This window comes from Lampris incognitus, chromosome 16 (assembly GCF_029633865.1).
Source record: "Lampris incognitus isolate fLamInc1 chromosome 16, fLamInc1.hap2, whole genome shotgun sequence".
NCBI classification, from domain to species: Eukaryota; Metazoa; Chordata; class Actinopteri; order Lampriformes; family Lampridae; genus Lampris; species Lampris incognitus.
This window is the reverse complement of record NC_079226.1, coordinates 21,808,113-21,830,881: the sequence shown is the minus strand read 5'-3', so window position 1 is coordinate 21,830,881 and position 22,769 is coordinate 21,808,113. Positions and strand designations below refer to the sequence as shown.

Sequence of the window (22,769 nt, the reverse complement as noted above, 5' to 3'; positions counted from 1 at the left end):
TTGGTATATCAGACACCCCCTACTTGTTATCAATTATCATTATTAAGAAAAGCAATATACTGTATTTATGTGGGAGCAGGGCCAGTGTGTAGTAAACTGAATTTCTTTGGTTGTGTTTGGAGGTAGCTGAAGTAAAAGTAGCTCAATTTTGTTACAGAACAATTGCTGTTTATTTTAACAATATCTTAGTTATAAATGGGACTTCATATTTGCATGTAGTGATGGTTACACGTTTTCCTATTTCTGACAAAACATTATATACACAATTCAAGGCCAAACTACAGAAATTATACTCATTTTGTTTTCATAAAAAGGTTCTTTCAAAAAGGAGGAGACAGCTGTGGCAAAGCCATCCATAGCCTTGTCCTCATTCAAATGTACACTTTTATATGAGCGAGCAGATGATAAAACTGGACACATTTCAGTGAACTGTTTCCACTTCCTTACCCAGTTGCTCTATGTCTTACAAAGAATCATTTGAACATCTTGATTACATCAATATTAATTCAATGTCCCCACAGAAAGAAATAATGGTGTGTAAAATACTATTCTGATTGAGAGATAATGTCATCTAAAATAATAAATGGCCGAGACCAGCAGGCGTTATAAAGCTCCGTCTCTGTCAGGCCCGCGGGCTTGTTGTCATCTGACAGATTAACCTGCCTACTCTTGGCTCTGGAGTACAGCTCAGATCTGGGATCATGTGACCAAGGGCTGGACTAAGATGTCATCCAAGGTGCTGGAAATTAAAGAGGGTTTGTGGTGGGGGTTAGGGTGTGTGTGTGCGTGTGTGTGGGTGTGTGTGTATCTGCTGTAATTTAAGCCATTTTACAGAGAAGAGGTTGAAGCTGTGGAGCCGTTAACATGTTTTGGCCCAGCCAGACAAACAGCAAAGTAAAAGACTGAAAATGAAGGAGACTGACAGATAGCATTGGTTTGGTTCTGGTTGGATTAAACTGGTATGCACTTCCCTACAGTAAGCTGATTGTGTAATACTGACTCAGATCCTCATGGTGCCTTGCAGCCCAAAAAACATGCCAAACAAGGGCAACTCAGCTGAAAACACATCACAGCCACACAAACAAATAGTACACAGTTCAGAGCATGTTAGAGAACTAATAAAACCTGAATATTGATAATATACGGCATGGAGGCTGACTGAAGTCCTCTTAAGGGTTGCATGTAATAAACTGCACACTAAAACTGATCAAGGTGGCTTTCTCTCCAGTTTCCTTTGACCTTTGTTCTGATGGGAAACCCCTTTGGACCTCCTTCTCTGGTAAGTGGGTCAGGGTAAGTGCAATGTAGGCATCTTTAACATTTTCAGCTGTAAAACACACCAGGCTGAACTGCTGAACTACAGCTAACATTGCTGGGGTGACAGACTGGTTCACACATACAGTTGCAATAATGTGAAAAAGTACCACTCAGGATGAAGTGAGGAAGTGGTGACCAAGAGACTTTGACGCACAAAGACTGTAACTGTGGTTAAGTAGTCTGTGGTATATCAAAACTACCCCGTGTTTTGAAACCTCTGCAAACACAAGAGAGCCTGAGCCTAACATGTTAATCGTAAGCTACTAAAAGTGTGCATGGTTACACAACTTAAATGAATTTAAATGAATTGCTCAAACGAATTAATGATCAAACATGGAGACATAATGGTGCTTTTTACCAATGCTGGTGGGCTGGGTTTTCTCCCCCCCCCCCCCCAAAAAAGATAAAATTGGTACATGGATTTGCCTATTTGTTGATTGCTAAGCCCGTCCCGTGCTTTTCCTCAAAATCTTTACAGGCACAATGGAAGTGACACATTTATGTATTAATAGACTAGCATTCATGTAATGTGCACATTATATTTGCACAGTATAAAGTGAAATAGATTACTTGGATTTTGTTGGTTATGCACAAATGACAAAATATAATTAGTCACAGTGTTAGAGGCCATGATCCACAACTGGTTTCTGACTTCATTCAAGCGACATGAAGCAGAATTTTGGGAATCGAAGTCAACTAAAACAGCGTGCCGCATCGTCTAAAACCGTTGGCCGTAAATTCCCTTATGCAGCTTTAAAGCAACCCATTACTTGAAGGTGAAAGAGGATCAAGAGAGAAAAGGGAGTGGAGCCACGAGAAAGCAATTACATAACACAGAGACTTTGTCCATTAGGTTGAAGAGGCAGTTAAAGGCCTATGGGAGATTGAGAAAGGGAGATCTGTTGTGCTAGCTGCTCGTAGGCTGCCTGTTTTAACTTGCATGCAAGTATACAAGCATGCTCTCCTAGATAAGTCGAGCAAAAAAGTCATGCTATGTAGTGGGTGCTGACCTGGAATACACATCTAATTATAACTAAGCATTTACAGTTAACTTACACAACACCCTCTTATCATGCGCTAGCAGGGAACTCTTTGCATTAGAACTCAATTTAAGTAGCCAACGAGTAGAGTCCACACATTAGATAGGTAAATCTAGTCAAGTTTATTTGTACAACCCAAGATCAAAGTTACTGTTTTCCGAGGTCTTTACATTCATTCACAAAGGGGAAAACAAGGTGACAGTGAATGTCAACAGACAACACCCTCTGTCCTTAGACCTTCAACACACCCTTGGGCTCATTTTCCACAGTCATGTCGGCCTCATGTCTGTGGTAGACAATACAGTTCCATGACAAATACAATCCATTTGTGACTCAAATATGACGTTCTTTCAGTAAACACTGGAAATCTGAATGTCAAGTCATGTCAAGTCAATTTTACTTGTATAGCCCAACATCACAAATTACAAATTTGCCTCAGGGAGCTGTACAGAAACACAACATAATGGCTACATGCTTGGCTACATGGTAAAGTGCAGTGAGTTATACTTGCTGTGTGTGTGCTCATGTCCTACCTATAAATGATGCCTTTGCTGTGCAGGAATAGGAGCGCTGAGGTGATCTCCGCTGTGTAGAAGCGACCTCTGACCTCCTCAAACTTCCTGGACTTTTGAATGTGGAACATAAGGTCACCACCGTTGACAAACTCCATCACAAAGAAAAGACGGTCCTGCAACATACAAGGGAAGATGATATAGAGACACACACACACAAGCAGCAAAATGTTACCCACATAGAAGCCCCCATGTTATTGGAATGTCAAGCCACCCATGACAAAGGACATGCTAAGACTGCATCAAAGAATATTGATGGCAAAGCTGTATCTGCTTCTCATAAATTTCCCATTAGCTTAACAGATTCATAATGAATTGTCCACAGGGCCAATATGGTAACAGAAAACTATACTAAAGCAACCCATAAATCTTTTTTCTCATTACAGGCAACGGTCGACACGTGTTCCAGAAAATGGAAGTCTGGGTGGAAAGAAAACACACGGTGACAGACCATAATGTAAACATGTGGTCATAAAGCTCCTGGAAGCAAACGGGCGTGCAGGCAGGCAAGCTATAGCCAACATCGCTAAACCCCTCCGTGGTTTAATGTTATTTACTCTCTAAGGATCGCATTTATGGCGTATAATAAAAAGTTCCCCCGAGCAGGAAAAGAGAATGTCAGTGTGAGGTCCAGCAGCTCAAGTGAATGCCTCTTCATAAAATAAACACATATTTGTCTTCTTGATTCTTGTTATTTTCTTTTCTAGTTGAACTTTTTGATTTGAGGCAATTTAGCTTTACTTTGCATTATAATTTAAGGATCCCATTAGTATAACAGCAATCTTATTTCTACATTTTCCGAATACCTTTCATTAATCATACCCAAGTATAACAGAGTTCTGTTACAGGGCACTTTAATATCCATGCATGCTATCCTTTTATAGTCTCCACTCACTTTATTAAATTCTATTAACACTTTTATCTCATTTCATCTCATCTTTCAACTCTTTCAACCTAGTCAATTTAATTTGTATAGCCCCAAATTGCAGTTACAGTCTCTGAGGAATTTGAAAACTCACAGTGAAAGAAGTGGTAGATACAGCAAATGACAATAGACCACATCCTTTATCCTTAAGTCTATTCCTTGTCGAGTCTATTAAGAGGCCTATGCATTTTAATGGAAATACACCTGAACACGTGCTGTCCTCTGGTATCAAACCTGAATTTGTGGGGCCGTGCCTATAGTCCCCGGGTCCTATATTCCCCGGGTCCTATGTTCCCCGATCGGGGAACATAGGACCCTTTCGAAAAAAAAGGGTCCCATATTCCCCGTTTTCCCCTAAAAAGGTTCTATAATCCCCGTTGCAATAGACACCGGGGAACATAGGACCCTCTTTTGGAAAAAGGGTCCTATATTCCCCGCTGTTTCCAGGGGAACATAGGACCTTTTTCCAAATAAAGGGTCCTATATTCCCCGCTATTGCCAATCGAGGAACAAACCGGGGAACTTAGAACCCTTTTTGCAAATTAATTTCCTTAACGGGTCCAAAATAATAAAAACTGGGGTCAAGGCTGAGATGTAGGCTACGATAATCTATTCCTCCGCTGATTAAATTAGGCCGTATTACCATTGTTGGCTGTTGTATATCGCAGGCCACCTTGAGTGTGTATCCAAATTCGGCCTATAGAGGAGGCTGTAATTTGCTTTATTGTTATTTCTTACCAATATTTACTGCAGTAGGCCTAGTTAGTTGGCTCTCCGGCTCAGCATGGACAGTCGGCAACCAACGCAAGTTTGTCTTGCAGTAGGCCCGCCTACCAGTATAACCTAGCCATTTCCACCTTCGCTCAAAGTTCAATTTGCACAGCACTGGACACTTCAGCCACTTTCTTGTTACTTTGCAGTTCGTTTTCCATATTAAATCACTTGGCAGACTTTCTTTCAAAAAGACTTTAATGATGAACTTTTTAGGCAGAGAACTTAGACCAGGACTTGAAATTTAGGACCAGCACAAAGTATCCATCAACGGGGGCCGCCTACCTTACACAATAGGCTAATTGCCCAATAATAATAATATGTGCTTCTCAAAAAACTAAAGGCTTGTGGAGGTGCTAAACCAAAAACATGAATCAAAGACGAACATCAAAGGATGTAAGGTAACACTCACCAAATGGTAAGAAAATAACAGAGGCAGTCCTCTATTTCACCATTTTATCGTCTGGCATCAGTCATTAAGGTTTCTGAAGAAGACCACCCGGCCAAGTTAATGACTGATGCCAAACAATGAAATGGTAAAATAGAGAATTGTGTCTTTTTTTTTCATTTGATGAGTGCTACCTTACATCCTTTGATGTTCTTCTTTAATAATAATAATAATAATAATAATAGTAATAGTAATAATACCAATAATAATAATAAGAAATAATACATAATAATAATAATAATAATAACAGCCTAATAATGATAATAATAATAATAGCCTAATTATAAAAGAGGCCTAATAACAAATAACAATTACAGGCACAATACTATCAATAGTAATGCTGATAATAGGCTATTAATAACAAAATGCTTCTAGTAAAAGCTTGGCTGAAAAAGGGTTGGTCTATGGCAGAAGCCCCCCAGAAAAGGCATGGTCTAAAACAAAAATCTCCAAGGCCTAACTAGCCTAACGTTAAGGCTTTTTTCTTCTTCAAAAAATCAAAATGAGTAGTCCTAGTCCATTAGGCTACTCAACAAAGAGGGGCTAAAACCCTGGATTTGACATTGCCGACGCTGCAGGACCCTTTGCGCATTATAGATCCTTCTTATTGGGACTGTTGGCTCCCTCGCAACTTCTGCAATCACCCCCTGTCGGAATTCTGCACGGTGCACCATTTCTCCGTCAGGGGGATGCACGTGTTCCCCAACATCGTGCACAATAATGTTAGCATCCACGTCCTCCACTTCAAATCTATTTGTGATCAGTGGCACTCTACAGTTCCACCTCCAGCACCTCCATCTAATGGTGTCTTGATTGGTGCGGTGCTTCTGATATCTGAAGTTCTCATGTACCAACACTTTGCCCCCTCGATCACCATCCATAACTATCGCCATTGTTTGTCTTCTTGTAGGCTAGTAAGCACATGACAGTGAGTCCACGAGTTATCACCGATAACAACCGATTGTTGCAAATTGTTGCAAGTTGGCGGGCGGTTTAGACATTGGTGAATTTTGATCATGTGGTTTAGAACGCCAGGAAACTTGCGTGCAGATGACCACACATCCACGACAAGTCTTAAATATTTCCAAACTCGAAATCATGTGTGCATTTGGCTATTTATAAATTATTTTTCGAGCAATATGTGTTTTGTGATTCAGCTTTAGCGTTGTTGATTAGCCTTTCATTCATATTTTGTCAAAAAGGCGTATTCATTAGCCTAGGCCCATGTCCCGTTATTTCTGTAGCATACAGCATCTTAGAATCTTAAGAGACCAGGCAGATATTGTTATTATTTTATTGTTATTACCATGCCTTATTAGCCTACTTTATAATTATAAATATTTCAATTACCCGATTTTTAGCATTTCTAATATAAGGCTATATTGTTATTATTATCCTTATTATTATTATTATCATCATCATCATCATTATTATTACGCTATTATTATTATCATTATTATTGTTCTGATCCGTTATTCCCACCTATATGCTTATTTAGGTGTCATTGATTATAAATGATCAGGCACACCGTTATTACACAATGCCTAACGTGGCTTGCTTTATTCCACCGTATTGCAAGACTGCCCGAACAATATTCCTCGCGCTTCTCCCACGTCAACAGGTGACGTCACATACATACGGGTGCCCTTACATGCAGAACCGGTACATGACAATTATTGTTATTATTATGTTATTATTATTATCATTACAATTATGATGCTTAAAGGGCCTTACTGAGCAGATGGTTTCTATCTAATATCTGTCAGATGCTTTTCCCAATAAGCTGGTGTGGTTATAATGGGAACGACGGCTTTCTAGGGAACATAGAAGAAGTGGGTCGGAATTGGCCTCTTGTCGGTATCAGCCAGCTTTTGCAGGAGTCTATCCCTGGTACAATGCGCTAGACCTCTGGGAGATGGACTGCTGAGGACGGAACACAACACCTATCCTCAGCTCCCAGCACTTCTCGCACAATGTGCTACTCATACGCTGAGTTGGCGGCACCCGGGATCGAACTCACGACCTTGCGATCCATAGGCGAGAGCTCTACCGACTGAGCTATGCCCGGGTACAGTTGCTCAAGGAACATAGGCTTACTATATTACATTCAGACACAGACGAGCCAGCTCACCTACTCGGCGAGGCGCATTTTCCTCGGTAAGTGACACATTTCGCGCATAAATATCAGAGAACTACCGCGGTGGGTTATGCGCCCAAATGTAAGCTATAGCCTAATAAATTGAAATTGGTGTAGTGTCTAAAGTTTCCACATACTTTAGCCAACCTGGACTTTGTGAATTCGTTTTTGTGATATAAAAATAGAAATCGTATGATTCATTGTCTTCTTAACAATCTGCCCTAAATAATGCATTATTGAAAATGCACTTTTTGCGCCAAACAGCGTCAAACCTGCTGACCGGGGAACATAGGACCTTTCTTTATAAAAAGGGTCCTATGTTCCCCGGGTGCCCTAGGGGAACATAGGACCCTTTTTATAAAGAAAGGTCCTATGTTCCCCTGCACATACAAAACGGGGAACATAGGACCCTTTTGGGGAAAAGTGGGGAATATAGGGCCCTCTGTATACAAAAAGGTCCGATATTCCCCGGTCTCATACAAAGCGGGGAACATAGGACCCGGGGACTATAGGACCCGGGGAACATAGGGAGGACCCCGAATTTGTTGTGTGTGTTTTATACATTCCTCCTGAACGCCTACCGTGGCTTTCCTGCAAATCTCTATGCAGGAAGTCCAACACGAATAACACCTGCAGCACATCTATTCTTAATTCCACTGCACATAATGAAAATCAGAAACCTTAAGGCAAAATTGCTTCCTTGGCTCAATGAACACACTCACCCCTTGAAAAGTGTTTGTGTGCCCTATAGCGGAGCGCAAATGGAACAATAATAACTGACTTGTCTCTTTTGAGAATGTAAATTTTTTATGCACAATTATGAGACAGTAGTCAAAGATGCAAAAATAGCTTGTTTCTCTCTGACATGGTTGAACAGAACACTCAAAGTCCAAGTGTTATTCGATAACATTAATCATGTTATTAATCCTCGTTCCATTAGTTTTATTGAACCTATTCCTGCTAAATGTGAGGGGTTCCCAAATGGCTTTCAGAAGAAGGTCAAAGCTCAGTTTGTTCCCACTGATCAGACCATCTAGACATCTCTCCCAACTCGGCTGTGTTCGATAGCTTTGACCCTGTTTCCCTCACAGCACCAAAGGAAACTGCACAAAACATGAGGCCCACAAGCTGCCCGCCACGACAGTACTGCACTGTTCATCTTCTCAAAGAGGTTACAGATACTGCTGGTCTTTATATGTTAGACTCTGTTTTGGTAATAAGACAGGCTCTAAGATAGCATTCAGTGTTTTCCTCTTCTGTTTCAAACAGGCTATTGTACAACACCTCCTTGCAAAACCCAGCCTCGACCTTGACGAACCGGTTAACTAAAGGCTCACGCCATAACTTTTCTATCCAAGTTTCAAACATCTTCTGTCTTTTTTCTTTATCTTCTCCCCCTTGGTCACATTATGGGGGGACACAACATCCCTTTTACATTCAATGATCCTACCAGCCTGGTTATCGCTCAAAAACCTCCATACAGAAATTAAAAGCTGGATTTCACAAACCACCTACGACTAAATGTTAACAAATCTGTCAGTTTAATCTGTCACGGCCCTGGCCGTGCCTCCAGTTATTCTGGCTGTTTCTGTCTGGGCATAATTTCTACTGGGGATGGGGTGGGGGTATGTCTATTTCGTCTTACCAAAATTCCGTTTGTCCCCCCCCACACACACACACACATTTTCAAAATCTTTTTTTTTTTAACCGCAAAAATCATGCTTAATACGCTACTGTTTGGCCAGCTGTCAGATTCTGGCTGAGAAAATGTGAACTGAGCTGCTGATTGTAAGGCCCTGATATACCTTCTCCGAAAAGTGCTACGGATGAGAGCGGACAGACAGCCCGCCTACGCGGTTCTGTAGCACACTTGGGCGTCTGTGGACGCCAACTGTTCCACGCATGAGCACTTGAAAAATTGCTCACTAAATGAGCAAGTGGCAGTTAATGAAAATTAAACGCCAACAGAAGTTAAATTTAATGTCTTTCTTTGGAGAGGGGATGAAAAGAAGGAAAGGAAATGTGAGTTGGTTGGTTAGAAGGCTATTCAGTAATGTAGCCCAGGATAATCACATTTTCTGTCTACACCTGTTGATGCTTGGCTAACGCTGACTGAGCAAACATCGATACACTCTTGCGTTGGCTGGTGAGCAAAATAGTCACCAGCCCGTCACATATTTCCAAAGGGGGGAAAAGGCTATTTAACAAACTAAGTATTTAAGGTGGTTGTAAAACAGCATTTTTTGTATTAACCTATGTAACTTGAAAATGAGTCCACCTTAAACTGCAGCAAGTACCCGCCAATGAAAAGCAGTCTCTTGCTGCTAGTTTACTTCAACGTTAGACTCACACCACAGGCTCAATAGGATAACTCGACTCTGCTTTCATATCAGAGATCAGAAGAGGAGGAGGTGCCTATGGAAGACAGGGAGGGCGAGGCAGGGAGAAGCAGCACTGAGTTGCAGGTAGGTTATATGTGCTGTATAAAGGGTTAGGTGATTTTGGTTTGTTGATAATGAGAGGAAGGAGTGTACATGATTAGAAGTGAACATGGCTAACTTAAAAAATAAAGTACACTAATAATAATACAACCAATATGACTTCAATATGGCCCCGGGTTTCCCCATCAGCATTGTTCTATACCGTTTTCGTGTCAATTGCTATCATATCAGAGATCAGGTTTGTCAGAATTTTTTAGAATGATGACCAACTTAATTATTTCCCAGATTTTGTATCCGTTATGGTAGTCCCTAAATGTATGTAGAAATGCAGGAAATTGGATTCAAATTTAATTTTTTTTTTCTGGGAGTGGACCCCGAGACCCCCATTTTACTGACCCCCCCTCGCCCCCACTTCTCAAACTGAAGTTACACCCTTGGTTTCCAGGTGTTTCCCTTTTCCCCTGTCTTCTGTTTTCTCTGGTGTGTGTGTGTGGCTTCCTTCCTTGGCACTCTCAGGCTCCCTTCTTGATTGCGGCTCAGCCTGCACACCTGCCTTCCATCAACATATTTACTCCACTCATTGCCAGGTACTTGTTTCAACTACGGTGGTAGTCTCTCGCTCTTGGCCACTCTCCAATAGCATTCAGTTATTCCTCGTATTGTTGGCATTACCTGTATTGACCATGTTTCCTTGTTATTCCAGGATCACTACCCCCCCTGCCTGTTCAGCTCAACTCTGCTAACCACCATCCGGCTCAGTTCAGTTCTGCCATCGCTTCTCTACCTTCTGCCTTGCCTGCTATCCTCGTTCCCCCTTATCCTACAATAAACCCCTTTTTCCATTGTCTGTGTCTGCCTCTACTAATGGTAACATAATCAACCTACCATATTTTCCCCCTGACTAAAATTGAGAATAAAACTTAGTACTTTGGTGTCATATGTTAAATCTCCATGTCGAAACTTGGATGTAAATCTTTGGTGCAAGTCTTGACTTCGATGAAAGGAGTCATTTGATCGCGTCTCCCCCTTGTGGGAGCCATAGAGAATCCAAACCGTGCTTGCAATTAGTTGAAAATGTTGCCACAAGACCTTTGAATGGTCTAAAAAAAAATATCCCCCCCTATCTTGGCATCTTTGTACTGGTGTCATGTGAGTTTTGGAATTGATTTCCAAATCCTATTGATTACTTTTAAAGCGCTGCTAGGACTAGACCCAGAGGACATAGCAGAAGAAAGCCACTTTATTATTATTATTTTATTTTTTTGTCATTGTACGGTTTACAATGAAAATTGTTCTCTGCATTTAACCCATCCTATTGTATAGGAGCAGTGGGCAGCTGCAGCGCCCAGGGACCAACTTCAGTTCTTCTTTCCATTGCCTTGGTCAGGGACACAGACAGGAGTATTAACCCTACCATGCATGTCTTTTTGATGGTGGGAGGAAACCGGAGCACTCAGGGGAAACCCACACAGACATGGGGAGAACATGCAAACTCCACACAGAAAGGACCTGGGATAGCCTGGGGTTCGAACCCAGGACCTTCTTGCTGTGAGGCAAAAGTGCTAAAAATATCAGACCTGTTTAATGTCTGTATGCCTGAATGAAGCCTGAGATCCTCCTGAAGGACACATTCTTCTTACTGTGTGAGGATCCAGATTTATAATCAGGGATAGTCTGACCTTTGTTAGTAAAACCCCTAGCCTTTGGAGTGCCCTTCTGGGGGTCTCAGGCTAGCAAATGCTATGCCCTCTTTGAAAACACTCCTACGAACTCATCTTCATAGAGTGGCCATTTCACAAGTCTCTGATGGTTTATGTTCTCAATCACATTTCTTCCTTACTCATTTTATCTGTTCTTCTACTGTTTGTACAATCAATTTGTTTTCTTGTAAAGCAGTTTGTAACACTGGTTTCAAAAAGTGCAGTATAAATATAAATTGATTATCCTTATTATCATCATCATTAAGGGCAAAGAAAATACTGAGAGACATTGTTATCCTAACGAAGAAGATACTAATTGGAACATGAACAGTTCAGAGTTAATTCTAGGTGTGGGTGTGTATGTGTTGGAAAGAGCTGTATCATTAAGTCACTCTGTCACTTAGCTCTGCTCTATTTTGATCTGTTGTTCAAGTAGGCCAATGGGGGTTCAAACAGCTAAAGCAGATTAGGCTGCAACCAGTCTGTGGTTTGGAGAATAATAGCTCTGACACGCAGGTCATTCACTGCCTCACAACTTGTGCCTTCCCTCAATACAGCGCTAATATGACAAAAAGCCATAAACTGCTGCCACCCAGAGGACATATTCTGTATTACAACAGATCAGGAGCGTGCCGTCAGAGTGAGGACATTTGTGCAAAGTGAGGACATTTTGATCGGTTCTCACTTCTTTAAGGGCCTATTTTATGAGTAGGGAGAGTCACCCAGGTGGGTGCTACACATTGGTGGTGGTCAAGGTGAGTTTCCCCCTTCAATGTGAAATGCTTTGGGTGTCTAGAAAAGTGCTATAGAAATGTTATATATATATATATATATATATATATATATATATATATATATATATATATATATATATATATATATACACTACCGTTCAAAAGTTTGGGATCACATTGAAATGTCCATATTTTTGAAGGAAAAGCACTGTACTTTTCAATGAAGATAACTTTAAACTAGTCTTAACTTTAAAGAAATACACTCTATACATTGCTAATGTGGTAAATGACTATTCTAGCTGCAAATGTCTGGTTTTTGGTGCAATATCTACATAGGTGTATAGAGGCCCATTTCAAGCAACTATCACTCCAGTGTTCTAATGGTACAATGTGTTTGCTCATTGGCTCAAAAGGCTAATTGATGATTAGAAAACCCTTGTGCAATCATGTTCACACATCTGAAAACAGTTTAGCTCGTTACAGAAGCTACAAAACTGACCTTCCTTTGAGCAGATTGAGTTTCTGGGGCATCACATTTGTGGGGTCAATTAAACGCTCAAAATGGCCAGAAAAAGAGAACTTTCATCTGAAACTCGACAGTCTATTCTTGTTCTTAGAAATGAAGGCTATTCCATGCGAGAAATTGCTAAGAAATTGAAGATTTCCTACACCGGTGTGTACTACTCCCTTCAGAGGACAGCACAAACAGGCTCTAACCAGAGTAGAAAAAGAAGCGGGAGGCCGCGTTGCACAACTGAGCAAGAAGATAAGTACATTAGAGTCTCTAGTTTGAGAAACAGACGCCTCACAGGTCCCCAACTGGCATCTTCATTAAATAGTACCCGCAAAACACCAGTGTCAACATCTACAGTGAAGAGGCTGCTGCGGGATTCTGGGCTTCAGGGCAGAGTGGCAAAGAAAAAGCCATATCTGAGACTGACCAATAAAAGAAAAAGATTAAGATGGGCAAAAGAACACAGACATTGGACAGAGGAAGACTGGAAAAAAGTGTTGTGGACGGATGAATCCAAGTTTGAGGTGTTTGGATCACAAAGAAGAACGTTTGTGAGACGCAGAACAAATGAAAAGATGCTGGAAGAATGCCTGACGCCATCTGTTAAGCATGGTGGAGGTAATGTGATGGTCTGGGGTTGCTTTGGTGCTGGTAAGGTGGGAGATTTGTACAGGGTAAAAGGGATTCTGAATAAGGAAGGCTATCACTCCATTTTGCAACGCCATGCCATACCCAGTGGACAGCGCTTGATTGGAGCCAATTTCATCCTACAACAGGACAATGACCCTAAACACACCTCCAAATTGTGCAAGAACTATTTAGAGCAGAAGCAGGCAGCTGGTATTCTATCGGTAATGGAGTGGCCAGCGCAGTCACCAGATCTGAACCCCATTGAGCTGTTGTGGGAGCAGCTTGACCGTATGGTACGCAAGAAGTGCCCATCCAACCAATCCAACTTGTGGGAGCTGCTTCTGGAAGCGTGGGGTGCAATTTCTCCAGATTACCTCAACAAATTAACAGCTAGAATGCCAAAGGTCTGCAATGCTGTAATTGCTGCAAATGGAGGATTCTTTGACGAAAGCAAAGTTTGATGTAAAAAAAATCTTATTTCAAATACAAATCATTATTTCTAACCTTGTCAATGTCTTGACTCTATTTTCTATTCATTTCACAACATATGGTGGTGAATAAGTGTGACTTTTCATGGAAAACACAAAATTGTTTGGGTGATCCCAAACTTTTGAACGGTAGTGTGTGTGTGTGTGTGTGTGTGTGTGTGTGTGTGTGTGTGTGTGTGTGTGTGTGTGTGTGTGTGTGTGTGTGTGTGTGTATTAGGGTTAGGATTTGGGTTTAGGGGTAGAATTAGGTTAGGGTGATGGTCAGGGCATGTAGCTCTGATGATTAAGGTTAGGGGCTAGGGAATGAATGCGAGGTCCTCACAAAGACAGATGTACTATATGTGTGCGTATGTATGTGAGAGAGAGAAAGCGAGAGAGAGAGATAGTGTACTAACTGGTGTTTGGAAACAGCAGTACAGCTGCGTGAGGTAGGGGTGACAGCGAGCTAGCGACAGCACTCTCTTTTCTGTCATGGTACACTCAACGTCGTCATCCTGCAGAATTATGTCCTTCTTCAGCACCTTGACAGCAAACACCAGCTCTCCATCATTCAATCTTGCCAGCATCACCTGCAGGTAACACACACACACACACACACACACACACACACACACACACACACACACACACACACACACACACACACACACACACACACACACACACACACACACACACTTTGATGGAGATTGAGATTCTACAGATTTTATTGCCATATCATTTCCTTTTCTTCATCAGGACTGTAGACTTTCATTTTAAAATGTCCACCATTTGGAAAAAAATACTAACAAAAAATGACACCTGTGCTCAGAAAGAGATTGCTTTGTGTGAAAGTGCAACACAGATTTTGTTAAAAGGTAAAAGGCATCTTTCAAAACCTTAACTTATAAAAAAAACTGTAGTAGAGTTGAACAATTCATCGAAATATTATCAAAATCATAATATGGCCAAGTGCAATATCCAAATCGCAGAAGCTGACATTTTTTGATAAAGGTAAATTGTGTGACAAAACACCAGTATAAGTGAAGTCCAGTGCTGCAAAGATGCCCTGGCCAACAAATTTTGTTCTCCAGATGTAAGAAAACATGTTTCTTTGGTAAGGAGAATGGGGTAAGTCAAGTCAGTGGGTAAAATGAGCCACCCGCTGTATTTACGTAACCATAAAAAAAAAAACAATCACGTGACCACAAATTAATAGTTCACATTACTCAATACATCTTGGACTCGAGCCCATGGAGAGAGTGGTAAACAAACCAGAGCACAATAAAAAACAGAAAGAAAAATTTGTCATGCCAAGTGAATTCATCGTGTTACTAAAGTTCTTAGTCCTGTATCTTGATTAAAACAGATAAGTTTTGGATATTATTACGTGTTAATTTAAGTCAGTGTAAGGTACAAAACAAGGACCTTACAAAACAAAACCTTAGCAGAATTGTGGCTCTGAGCTACTGTGTGAAACTGTTGTCAAAAATGGAGGTTGTGGGGTAAAACATGCCAGTGATGTTTGGGCAAGTTGAGTCAATGAATCAATTTACCCCCAATAGTTTAAATAGGAAAGATACACTGATCAGCAAAAACATTAAAACCACCTGCCTTATATTGTGTAGGTCGCCCTCATGCTGCCAAAACAGCTCTGACCTGTCGAGGCATGGACTCCGCAAGACCTCTGAAGGTGCCCTCTAGTATCTGGCACCAAGATGTTAGCAGCAGAACCTTTAAGTCCTATAAGTTGCGAGGTGCGGCCTTCATGGATCAGATTTGTTTTTCCAGCACATCCCACAGATGCTTGATCGGATGAGATCTGGCAAATTTGGAGGCCAAGGCATCACCTCAAACTCTTTTTCCTGTTCCTCAAACCATTCCTGAACAATTTTTGCACAGTGGCTGGGTGCATTATTCTACAGAAAGAGGCCACTGCCATCGGGGAATACCGTTGGCATGAAGGAGTGTACCTGGTCTGCAAAAGTAACATCTACATGAATGCCAGGACCCAAGGTTTTCCAGCAGAACATTTCCCTGAGCATCATGCTGCCTCCACTGGCTTGCCTTCTTCCCACAGTGCATCCTGGTGCCATCTCTTCCCCAAGTAAATGACACACATGCACTCGGCCATCCACGTGATGTAAAAGAAAACATGATTCATCAGACCAGGGCACCTCCTTTCATTGCTCCATGGTCCAGTTCTGATGCTCACGTGCCCATTGTAGGCACTTTCGGTGGTGGACAGGGGTCATCATGGGCAATCTGAGCAGTCTGCGACTACGTAGCCCCATACTCAGCACTTTGTGTTCTGACACCCGTCTATCATAGCCAGCATTAACTTTTTCAGCAATTTGAACGACAGTAGCTCTTCTGTGGGATTGACCAGACAGGCTAGCCTTCGCTCCCCACAAGCATCAATGATCCTTGGGGTGCCCATGACCCTGTCGCTGGTTCACCAGTTGTCCTTTCTTGGACCACTTTTGATAGGTACTGACCACTGCATACCAAGAACACCCCACAAGACCTGCCGTTTTGGAGATGCTCTGACCCAGTCATCTAGCCATAACAATTTGGCCCTCGTCAAAGTTACTCCGATCCTTACGCTTGCCCATTTCTCCTGCTTTCAATACATCAACTTCAAGAACTGACTGTTCACTTGCTGCCTAATATAGCCCACCCCTTGACAGGTGCCATTGTGATGAGATGATCAATGTTATTCACTTACCTGTCAGTGGTTTTACTTTTTGGATTGGTGTATGTACAGAGTAACCTGTATATTTAAGTATTATTTTCTGATATTATAGAAATAACATCAAGATGGCGAGGCAGCACAAAAGAAAGACAGGTGTCAGAGGGGAAGTCCATCCAGTCTGTGGCAAAGGACCACAAGATAGACAGAATGACATTGAAGATGTATATCCACAAAACAAGTAGTAAAGGAGAAGTTCCCAGAACAGTTTATGCCAGACTAGCAAAGTCTTATCAGATTTTTGATGATAACATGGAGTTTGAAATTGCCAGCCACATCAAAGAAAACGTGCAGACAATTTTCATGGACCAACTCCCTTACAATGCAGAGAACATGCATTTGAGTAAGCAAGCAAAAAGAATGGCATTTCTACTCCTGAAGACAGGACTGAGAAAAAGAGAGCAGGTTGGTCTTTTTGAATAAGTTATTTTTATATGACACAATTACAACCCTAGGTTATTTTTCTTGCAAAATGATTACTTTAATGGGTTTTCAATTGGTCTGAGCTCTTCAGAAAGCACCATCATCTATCATGCCAAACCCCAGAGCCACTGCCTTCAATAGCCAGAATGCTGTGAAGACGTAAAATATGCCACTACATTGGGTTACTTGAGAAAGTTTCAGAGGATGAGCTCAAGGCAAGCAGCAGAGTGTGCTCTACGCTCGACAAGCCAACTTTCACACTCAAATCAATGGATGAAGGAATCTTTCCAGGAGAGGCTGTCATGAAAAAATTACCAAGACCAATCACGGTTGGTGAAAGAGCTCGTAGGGAAAAACAGCTCGTCTTACCATGCACGCTAGAAAAGTGGACTGTGGAGTAAGGCACAGAGGTGCTGTGCTGAGTCACACTGAAAGTGGTCAGTCATCGTTCACTGCATGCACACGCGCACACACGCTTGCAAACACACACACACATTCTATGTCATTGTTACAAGGTCATCTTAATGTTTGATCAGTGTTATGTGTTACAATGTTGATGTAATAAATACGTAATTGTCGGCTAATGTTGAGTTTAAGCCACACACAAAACCACGCTGTACATACACACAAAAGCACATTCTTTCTATAGCTAACACACAAAGATCACAGTTTAATCTTTTTTTTTTGTGGACCCCCGCCCTTTTTTTCTCCCCAATTATACTTGGCCAATTACGCCACTCTTCTGAGCTGTCCCGGTCGCTGCTCCACCCCCTCTGCCGATCCGGGGAGGGCTGCAGACTACCACATGCCTCCTCTGATACATGTGGAGTCGCCAGCCGCTTCTTCTCACCTGACAGTGAGCAGTTTCACCAGGGGGAGGTAGTACGTGGGAGGCTCACGCTATTCCCCTCAGTTCCCCCTCCCCTCGAACAGGTGCACAACCATCCAGAAGAGGCGCTAGTGCAGCGACCAGGCCACATACCCACATCTGGCTTCCCACCCACAGACACGACCAACTGTGTCTGTAGGGACGCCCAACCAAGCCAGAGGTAACACGGGGATTCAAACAGGTGAGCCCCATGTTTGCAAGCAATGGAATAGACCGCTACGCTCCCCAGACACACAGTTTAATCTTTACTGAAAACATTTCGGTAACGTGTTGGACACAAATTTATAGTTTTACTTAAAAGCATGAGTTTTTGCCTTTGTTTATTGATGGCATTAATAAAGTTAAAAATTATCTCAAAATTGTTTGATTTTGTGTCATTCTTATATTAGTATTTAACAGTGGCACTATTTACCCCTAGAGGGCTCAATTGACCCCCATGCTCATTTTACCCCTAACCTGGGGCAAGTTGTGCCATAGGACCAGCTTTTTGTGATGAGTCATTTTTCTAAAACCATAATAATTAGATAACTTGTTTTAATGTCCATGGGTACACAACAACCTGAGGTATATACGCCAACAATTATTTGAAACCAACACAATTTGTGTTTGTGTCATGCTTTTAAAATCATCAAATGTAAAAAGTGGCTCATGTTACCCCATTCTTGCCTATAGACCCCAAAAATTGTTACAGCAGGATTTTGATATTTTCAGTGAAAATGAAGATTGTCATGCAAAAGTAATCTTTCTCACAAACTGTGAATCATGTCGCAATCTGTCAAAATAATTACACTGATTTTTTTTCTCATATCGTTTAGCTCTAAATCTGTACTTTAATTATTTGGATGCACACATCTTCTATTGGTATACATCAAATCTAATCCCGTGTCTGCTATAGCTGCCGAGGTAGTAATACAAATAGAAATCCTCTCTATTGATCCTCCCTTGGTGTTCGTACCTTGCCGAAGCTACCCTTGCCCAACACCTGGAGGAAAGTGAAGTTTGAAATGCCCAGACGTCTGGTCGGCTGCTGAGGTTCCTCATTCTCCTTGACAGAGGGAGCCCTGGATTGGTGCTGAGCGTTAGCCTGGCAGGGACCAAAAAGGTATGCTTACCATCACTTTTTTCTTTTTTTGCCTCGCCATGGATTATGATTAGTAGCAACACGGTACAATTAAAGTAAGAAATAATTACATAATAATGTAAAAAGGAGGGTCCAGGATATTTTATAAAAGATAATTACATACAAGCCTATGCATAGTTTTAAGTGATTTAAAACTACAATCCTGAAGATTTGTATGCAAAAACAAATGTCCTTTTTCATAGTTTCTATTTTTGGCACACCCATTCACCCATAACAACGAACATCCAGTTCACGAACACTTTTGTAGATGCCCATTTTAACGGTTTATGTTGGATAGGACTTTCCAGGGGGAAATGAAACAGCGCATTTTCTTCTGTCTTCACCATAGTGGCCAAATGCTGAACAATAAAGCAAGTAGTGGCGAGTTTCGAGAGGAAGTTATGTTGTTGTGGCAAAAAAGTAGATATGGGAGATCGTGCTCGTAGCAGAACTTCACCAACAGAAACTTCAGTGCCAACAGCTAAATCCGGTTCAAGCATGTTTCTCTGATCGGTGGTGTGTGTGTGTGTGTGTGTGTGTACTGACTCCTTCTTGAAAGGAGCTCTGGGATTTGGAGGGTTTAAATACTACTGTAATTACCAGGCATCACTGGAGGTGTCAGTAAGTTAAAGAAAACACAACAATCTTCAGGACTGAAGCTTTAAGAGCTGTTGCTGATTGAGCCGTCCCTTGACCCTTTCTGTTTTCTATTCAGCCGAGTTCATGTACCACTGAGTTGCGTTTGGGGAGTCCTCCAGAGTGCAGACCCATCTCTGCCAGCGTGTTGGCCAGCTCCACACTGTTGACCCCGCAGTTGGGAGCCACGTTGCCCTTACAACGAATGTGCACATTCATTTTACAGACTGAAGGAGGAGACACAGACAGAGACAGAGACACACGCACAGAGGTTAAAATGGCATGTGTAATGAGAGAATGAGAGATAAATGGTAGATAGCTTGATATGAGGGTAAAGACCCTGATGTGTTTTTACTTTTGCAGTGCAGCCCCTGTCTGACTAGTCCCCACAGTAATGAGCCACAGTGGTCACAGAAGGTGGGCGACTTATAGTTGTGAATATTGAACTTGTGAGGCACGTTGATACTGAACCCTTGGGTTGTGGTCTGTGAGAGAGAAGACAGTACACTGGCATTAATTTCAGAAAAAATCCCATCTATTCTGCTTGCTATGACCCCACAGTGCCAGCAAGTAGTAGTATGTTAACACACACATGTGCATCAGCTCAAACATCACAAAATGTCATGCTCGGTGACTTGTCAAAAGTTTTTCATTCCCACTGCAGGGGACTAATGCATGTTTCTGTTATACACTGTACTTACACATGAAAGAGGAACTTGTGATGGTTAAAAGAAAGTGGGGGACTATACCCAAAATACCCAAGTATTTGCATGCTGAAACAAGAAAATACATACACATCTAAAAGAGAACGCATATGGTCATCAAATCACAGTCAAGGTTATTTCCACATTCTAGCTCATTGACCATCTCGGCACAAATACAGTCTGACGTTAGAGAGAGACCATGTTTATTGGACGTGTGTCTCTCTTAACAGTTCCTGCCACCTTTGTGACGCCCCATGCATCCGGGAAATCAATGTCCAGAGGTGCCAATTAAAGTAGCGGTAAGCAAAACATGGAGCACCTGAAGGCGTCTGACACATGCAGCTCTCGCTTTACCAAGGGATACGCTGGGTCTTAATGGGAATTGCCGTCTTCATAATACAGCGACAATATAGCATAGCGATACTTCTACTGAGGTGGGGCGGGGGGGCTTGCTATCATGTTTAGGTGTTGAGTCGTTTGGTTTTCAGCGGCACTTCAGCTGCTCTCACCTGCTCCTTGGGAGGATTCTTCATGCGTGGACACACCGTGACAACCTGCTTGTGGCATCGTTTGTGGACCACACAGGTACACACTATAGAGGAGTGGGTGTGGGGGGGTACACAACATTATAACGTTATAGTATAACACTTCATAATATTTAAACGCCAACCTGTCTACATTTTAAAGCATAGTGAAAACCAGCAGTAAAGTATGGCGGTTGCCACAAGTGAGATGGAGGTCATAGGTTTGCGTTTAGAAGCCAGGACACAATCAGAGAGCAAGTTGCTGCATTTGCACTGCAGCTGTTGTGACTTCCTGTCTTGTCTTCTGGGGGTTTTAGGAGGAGATTGGTGGTCACACAGACGCACAGAAAAAAAAAAGCAATAGAGTTGTAGCAGAAGCATTGACACCTCACAGAGAGAGAGAGAGAGAGAGAGAGAGAGAGAGAGAGAGAGAGAGAGCGAGAGCGCAAGAGAGAGAACAAAAAAGGATGGGGTGGGGGGGCTGCTCACCTTGGCACTGGTAACCCTGTTTTCCGAATACACCCCTATACCAAGAGAAAGAAACATCAGACATTTCACAGCACAGGTTCACAGAACTTTTTTTTTTTTTTTTAAGTACAGTAAATGCATGTGATGAACGGTGTTGGTCACCATATGAACTCTCGGCAGTGGAAACAGAAGGTGGGCTGGCGGAGGAAGGTGGACATGAACTTGTGTCCATTGACCTGGTGGATCCGCCGTCTCACAGCCCCCTGGCGCTTCCTTGTGAACTGCCTGTATGTCTTTTCTTTCTCTAAGGTGCCATCTGATGCAGGAACAAGATGAGGGAACAAGTTTATGGCAAAACAACAAAACAACATCATAACAAAAAACAAAAACAAAAATCCAACTATGTCCAAAAAGGTAAAGCTCAATTCATTTACAGCACACATTTAAAAACACACCAAGTGTTAGCTAAAGTGCTACACAGAACCTATAAACATAGCACGAAAATTAGCATTAACACCAGGGCCCATTAAGGCCCATTAAGGGCCATTTAAAGGGCCCCCTTTTTTTTTAAACAACAGCATTGTGTCTGTTCATCCCTGTCAGGGTGGTGCAGAGGGGTTTAAAACAAGGATGAATTGTCGTTTTTCGGGTTTTATATTGTCTACATTCTGTAGAGTTTGTGTGCTACGGTGCAAATCCCCCCCCCCCCCACATCATTTGAATGCAACAAGCACAGATGGTCCTCGGTGCAGGACAACAATTGGTTGGGTGCAGAAAAGTACAAGGAAAACATGCCCGTAGAGTCGGACCGATATCAAGACAGCCGTGATACGGGTGTAAATAAAGGGCTCAGCCTGATAACACACAGCGCAACCTTTCCATTACACAAGTTTATCACATGAATGTGCTTTCGTTTTTATCAAAACGGACAAACATCACTTTTGATTGCATAAAACTAATGCAATCATTGCCTGATGTCTTGCATTAATGTAAATTTAATGTTTTGTGTGATTTGTTGTGCTTATGTTTTGGCCAGGGCGTACTTGTAAACGATGTAGAATCGCACTCTGCTGATAAAATAAAGGTTAATAAATAAATGGAACAAATAAAAGCAGACCTGAACAAAAGTCCTTGACAGGTTTCATGGACGTTTTCCCCCACCTGGGCTATGGTGCATTTCAAATGATAACATTTTAAGACACTGGCAGCAAAGATAAACCATGCAAAGAAAACAAGGTTGTGTGTATATTTTGCATACGTAAATGGAAATACTAGCTGGTAGTTTTGCGATGACAAGTAACGGAGCTTAAAAGACAAACGCTCCAGTAGACCACCCAGTGGCCTAATTTGGGTAAACTAGGTGCCCCCAACCAAACCACACAGAAGTTTCAGTTTTTTCAACAGTCCCACATCGATCTATGTGTCATATGAATAGTTGGAGGGAAAAAAAAAAAAAAAGTTAACAAGCAGGAGAGCATAGAGGTTAGCAAAAACTGGTCGGTCAAGCCAATGAGCATCATCCTTGTACATACATACATACATATATACACATATTGT

At 41.9% G+C, this 22,769-nt stretch overlaps 1 protein-coding gene across 1 annotated transcript in view; it reads right to left on the bottom strand.

The window, feature by feature from the left end:
• The window catches only part of prkcha (protein kinase C, eta, a), a 38,159-nt gene that overhangs the window by 7,592 nt on the left and 7,798 nt on the right, over window positions 1–22,769 (bottom strand). The window contains exons 3-10 of the mRNA XM_056295219.1: window positions 21,375–21,528; window positions 21,234–21,268; window positions 20,730–20,812; window positions 19,872–20,001; window positions 19,610–19,743; window positions 18,716–18,844; window positions 14,113–14,286; window positions 2,891–3,045 (exon numbers count right to left, since the gene is read on the bottom strand). Coding sequence (XP_056151194.1) covers window positions 2,891–3,045; window positions 14,113–14,286; window positions 18,716–18,844; window positions 19,610–19,743; window positions 19,872–20,001; window positions 20,730–20,812; window positions 21,234–21,268; window positions 21,375–21,528 — 994 coding nt within the window. The remainder of the gene's footprint in view (window positions 1–2,890; window positions 3,046–14,112; window positions 14,287–18,715; window positions 18,845–19,609; window positions 19,744–19,871; window positions 20,002–20,729; window positions 20,813–21,233; window positions 21,269–21,374; window positions 21,529–22,769) is intronic.